Source organism: Amblyomma americanum, chromosome 4, assembly GCF_052857255.1.
Source record: "Amblyomma americanum isolate KBUSLIRL-KWMA chromosome 4, ASM5285725v1, whole genome shotgun sequence".
NCBI classification, from domain to species: Eukaryota; Metazoa; Arthropoda; class Arachnida; order Ixodida; family Ixodidae; genus Amblyomma; species Amblyomma americanum.
This window is the reverse complement of record NC_135500.1, coordinates 12,300,959-12,306,958: the sequence shown is the minus strand read 5'-3', so window position 1 is coordinate 12,306,958 and position 6,000 is coordinate 12,300,959. Positions and strand designations below refer to the sequence as shown.

Sequence of the window (6,000 nt, the reverse complement as noted above, 5' to 3'; positions counted from 1 at the left end):
ACTCACTGGATCTATCATTTTTGACTCTTCTAAAGTCCCATATTCAAACTGTTAAATAAAAATTTAGGTGCACGTACCAATCAGCTGGTAGAAGCACTATTCTATGCGTGCCAGCTGTATAGTTCTTTGTCCTGTTTTCTTCAGACCAGTTTTTATATTTATCCCAGCCACACTTGTTGTAGCAACCTGCTAAGCACTAAATAATAAGACACACAAGCCCAGCACTAAGTTAGCTGAAAAGGCTGTCGTGCTTTCCTTTTAGTAGATTTGCACGCTCTCGTAACAAGCCACTGACGTTTCAGTGTGCCCATGATAGGGACGTGTACTGTACATGATGATGCACCTGCATCTGACAACACTCCTCTCGAATATTGCTTCTTGCACTATTCTTTTTTTATTATTTTGCGCCTCCTAAAGTCCTGATAGGCAACAACAGCAAGTGTGCCAGAGTTCAATTTGAGTGGGGTTCGTCTTTTTTTCTTTTGTCCACAATAATAAAATGGTACGATAAGGGCCGGGGTGCAACCCGGCTGAACCTAGTGTACAGAGCGTGAGACGAGCCTCTCGTTCTTGTTCGGTTTCTGCTTCAATCTTGGCACGTGTCCTCGCCCTGTCCTTTGCCAATGCGCCCTGTCGACGTTGTTGGTCATAAGAATTATCAGATCAAATCAGCCGTCTACAATACACAGCCGGAGCACTGGTGCCAGCACGCGACTCCTCCATGGCTATATGTGAACGTTAAGTAACGCTTTGCGCTTTTTATTAGCTTATCAGATGAAAGGCGAGTCACATGCTTCAGCGCAACTGCGAGGTGAGCGTTGAATCGGGCTGTTCAGCGCAGTTACGATGGCGAGCGAACGCCGCCGCCTCCGCGCGCCGCAGCTGCACCGAATCATATGGTATGACGTCACAGCCACGCCCCCGCTCCGCCGCTTGAATGTCATTCTTCGGAGCGTCTTGTTTTTTCATGGGAGTAGAGCTTCCACTCTGAAACACAAAGCATGGGAGCCGTGCAAGCATGTGTTATGGCTTGCTCTGCAGTGAAGTTCACATGAAATGCAAAACAACCGCATTAAAACGACAAAAACATCAAACGACACAAGAAGATCGTTAACATAGCTTGACTGCTTTGTACTCGCATAGTCTTTGTACAGTCACTGGAGCTGTGCTCCATGCCTTATGCCTACACTTCGACTTGACATACACATGGCTATTACCCTTTGAATTTTCAATTTCTACACCACTGCTCTCCTGTCCCTGCTTGCACTGGGATAGAATTTCGCTGTTTTTCATGAGTAATTATATTCACAAATACACTATGAATGGAATGCTTTCATTATAAACCGCAACAGAATGACATCAGTTTCCACCTCAAAAAGCTAACCCAAACCGTCTACTAGTTTTCAGCAGGAAGGGAACACAGCACTCAGTGCCAAAGATGCCATTCTCAACAAACAGCACAGTAAACAATGAGCGTTCACGCTAAGTGCGAAGTGGCAACTATTGTTGAAAAATGACACTCCCGCCTTATGGCACTCGCCTCTCTCAACCACTCCAATCACTACTCCACAGCAATCACACACATTCACTTACAAAACATTATCGCCCTTATTAAAGACCAGTGTTGAGAATGAACACCAATTCAATTTTCAATCTCCACCAGCAGTATCCACACAACACTGGTTAACATCCATGCACAGTGAAACTTAAAATGAATGAATTACAGAGTACCTATACCAAGACACTGTTCAAGTAAATCCTTGACGAGCTACAGTGAACGAACAGCAATTGGGTTGAAAGAAGTGAGCTAGATATATAAATTAAATTTGAAATATGGGTAGCAATAAAATGATCTGGGCTTTCATAAAGTCACTTGAAGCCTTTTTGACAGCATGACATTCTGAAGCCATGAAACCAAACCAAAGTCCGTAAGAGATGCGTGGTGGACATGACGTTCTTGAAACTGTTTAACTGATAAATTGGTATTCGCTCTGCTGGAGTTTCACTGTATGTTGTTCTTACGTGGAGTGTGACCGTGAAGTACAATTATGCTGTATTTACCAATGTGGATGCACACAGTACAAAGCTGCAGAAAAGTAAAAGCCAGCATCAACTATACTGCATCTCATAACTTCCTTGCAGCAATATGGAAGGCAGGCACCCCCTCAGCCAAACAGGAGAGCGCGTTAAATGTAATCCTCCGTGACCTGTCGTCTGCTCGTGGCGTACACAGATATGGCAAGCAAAGAGTATATACAATATTAACGATCTCTACATACCATCCCATACTGCATTGTGTCCCCTGATTTGTTATATTGTCATGTGCTCCCAAAGCAAGCCTACCTACCCCACGCTGTTTGATTTCTACCCTTGCTTGAACCTCTGGTCTCATGCACAGCCCCCGCAGTGCCGCTCAACCTAGCTCAACCTAATCACGATATCTGGTTGTTAGAAAGGGAACCATTTTTTGTCAACAAATCGACGCTCCTCTTAAGACTAGAGGTGGATGAATCGTCACTCTAAATAAAAAAATTAAAGCAAATTTATTGCTCACATGTTTTCTTATACGCAAGAAGAAACGAAGCGAAAGCCCAGTGCCCCATTTGCGACCAGTGAACCTACTGAAAGCGGCACTGTCCAGTCCGAGGCTGCTTAGAAGGGCGCCGTCATTTTGGAAACAATCTAACAGAGGCAAAAGTCACGCACGCTAAACTCGGTAAATAGCGTACGTAGCACAAGCGTATGCAAAGGCTCGATATGAAACTGCATTTTACTCATGCGCACTTTAAATCACACATTCCCTTATGCCCATACGCCTGTTTTATACTGACACTACATTCTGAAGCGTCAGAACGTTGCCTGTGCACTCATGGCGGGTTTGGTAGTACTACAAGGAACTACTGAGGTGGAGTACACCTTACACCTTACTTTCTAAAGGTATTCAGACATGACTGTGCCTTTTACATATCTGCAATCAAGTCTTTGAATGCCTGTAATGCAGCAGCACCATAGCGCACACAAATACAACAAAAGCAATCACAAAAGCCAAACTGTCCCTTTTCCGGTGGTAAGCTTTGTCACCTGCTCACTGTTCAAGTGCTTCATAATTTGTAAATAAATTTTGCAGGTTCATTGGGTTCATGGCCTCTAAAGCATCTCTTGCTCCCCGCAGCACTTACATAAGCGGACAATGGCTGGCTACCCTGATGAGCTCATAAGGTGTGTCTTTAAAAAACTAACCACGGCCAGAAAAAAAGGATCTAGCTGCAAAGAATGCAACACCGAGAACCAGTTTTGGTAAGTGCCTTGTAAAACTGGGGTTATCCCACGGCCTTGAAATGTGGCAAGTGCTATGTCACACGGACACACGGGCTTTGCTATTTGTTGGTTGTCTTTTGCCACGATGTGAAATAAAAAAATCTCCTTATGCAATAGCACCTGTGTCGTCGCCTTCCCTCCTTTTCGTGGTTGTGTGGTTCGCACTTCCTTTCCGAGTTTAACAATGTACAACTCGCCATCTTGCACAATACAAGCTAACCAAGAAAGGAATAATTGGAACTCGCTTGAGTGGAAAAAAATCTGTGAGCATGAGATGGCACATGGCTTTGATGCCCAAGCCAAGCGTATTCGTCGAGCTGGGTACCCTGTACACTTGGTCATCAGTATCTGTGAGAACCTTCTCAGGAACAGAACGTGCTGTTGGCCCAGTTGGTTCGACATGAGTGTAGCAACCGGCGCCAAGACGGGGACGAAAAAAGCTACGCTGACCTGCTGAGCAGCAATGCGGCTACAAGCAAGATGCGTCTAGAAGTCGTGCCACGTCCCGGAGTGACTCTTCAACTGCGGAAGAGACCGCTTTGAGTTCTCGAGAGCATTGCAATAAGACGCTGCGTAGACGACGTGCCGAAGAAACGAAGCTTTCGCAATTCAACTAGGGTTAACCAGAGCTAAACCACGGCCAATTTTCCATTTTTGAAGCTTGGTGACAACATTTTGGCAACTTTGTATTGTATGATTCGATAGCAATTGAATGAACGGTAACAGTGATAACACGCTCCTGCGCATATGTGCGGCGCATATGCGTATATAGTCGTGTCTTTGATCACCCTCGAGCGCAATTCTGCAGAGCCGCGAGTCACGTAACTTGTGCGCATGGTTTTTAGTTGCTCGAACTAATTCTTTCATTAATAAGGCTGTGAAGCACATCCCGAAGGTGACTCGCTGCAACTAATTTGTTGTGAAGGTCTGTCACACCACGAATGGGCCTATTTAAAGTGCATAGACTTGAAATATAACAATGGAAATGCCAGTACGGTCAAAACTAGTGCATTTCAAAGCTTCTTCCAGACGACGGTGTGGACGAGCCGATGCGATGTGTTTTTGTTTATCGCCGACCTATGCAGCCGATTCAACTGTTAGCGGCAAATGGTTTTTTTACAGTTTTGATTATATTCCTTGCGCAGGTCCCCCTGTTTTCCCGCATCCCAAGGCGGTCGATCCTGCACAATAGGCGGACGACATGAAGTTGTGGCCACCTGTGTAGGAGCACCACATCATATATCACTTGCTGACATCCAAGGCATGCAATTTAGAAGATGTCCAGGCCTTGAAGAGCTTAGACTCCTATAATAATGTAATCAGCGGAAAAGTGTGGCAGCTGTGAATCCATCAAGTGGATGAAAATGTTTATTTTGTAAGGGGACCTGTTGCACCATCGCAAGCAGACGACGCTCGATCATACCACGCTTGGTTGTGCATTACAAAGTCATGTAGCGTACTTTTTTCTTCCTGCAACTGCACGGTTGTTTTAGCAAAAAGTCTACAGCCACACAGGCTATTAAAGGCGCGGTTTCGCATAGCACCCCGCGATGCCACCAAGCAGGGACTCCAGAACCTCTTTTTAGTTGGGGGAGGAGGCAAAACATTAAATTTGTTGTTATTCCTTAGTTTATTTATACATTAGTTTTTCTCTATATTGCATTGTCCAAAGATGCATTTGTTAATGCATATAAGCTTTCAATTAAAATGGGCAGCTTTATAGAGATGTATAAGAGGAGTGACCGACTACGTTAAAAAGTATGTGCATAGTCAGCTTCATTCTGCAATGATGCTCATGAAAACAGGTCAGTCAATAAACGACTTATGTTTGGGCATGACTGGTATAGTTTACTTGAACAAAATACTTTACAGCTGACTAGCTCAGCCCAACTGCGATTTCTCTTACAACACCCTATAAATGGCACTTGTAGAAATTTGATCACAGCGCAAGCAGTTGGAGGCCGGGTGGGGGCGACTGTCACCCTTGCCCCGCCTCACTGTTCCACAATCTCTGCACCAAGGGCAGACCATGGTGCTTTGCGCAACAAACTCTTTGAAGGGAGAATGTGTCACGAACATCAATCCAGAATCTGCACAAAACCGTTGAGACTGTGCCAACTGATGACAAAAATTGTGTGCTAGTATATTGTTCATATGTGCAACACCATCTACTGTTTAGTCTCAACTGTATTTCAGTAAGATTTAATATATTTTGATGTATAATGTATGCTCTTGACTTGCCATCTCCCATGCTGCCGGGAACTGCCTCACAAACCCTCTGTTGGCTTTTGCAAGCCCGTATTTGTACCCTGAAATGCAACGAATCACGAATTTTTTAGTATTATGTAGCCATCTGCCAGGCACCACCCCTCAAGCCTTCTTTGGCAGGCCTGCATTAGTATTTTGTTCAATGCAAAGATATTAAAATTATATGAGCCGCTATTTTGGGGGCCTTGATTAAAAAAAATTGTAATCTCTCCTGAGATGGCAGGTGCAGTCTTGTGGAAAATGGAATTTTTCAACAGGCAGGGCCTTACTGGACAAGCGTGCACAGATCGAAGCGCACCTTGGAATCGTGGTACAAAAAGAAATGTGATGCCATTATATGTGTTCAATATGAAGTTCAAAATGAAGAAGGTGTTAACAAGAGACGTCGGTGGAAACCAAGAGTGCTGATCTGCC

General features: G+C 44.5%; 1 protein-coding gene across 6 annotated transcripts in view; it reads right to left on the bottom strand.

Moving 5' to 3' along the window:
* Positions 1-743: 743 nt before the first annotated feature.
* LOC144127797 (uncharacterized) overlaps positions 744-6,000 on the bottom strand; it is a 468,909-nt gene continuing 463,652 nt past the window's right edge. For all 6 annotated transcript variants that reach the window (XM_077660710.1, XM_077660711.1, XM_077660712.1 and 3 more), the window contains one exon: positions 744-987. In XM_077660710.1, coding sequence (XP_077516836.1) covers positions 796-987 — 192 coding nt within the window. In that variant the 3' untranslated portion in view covers positions 744-795. The remainder of the gene's footprint in view (positions 988-6,000) is intronic.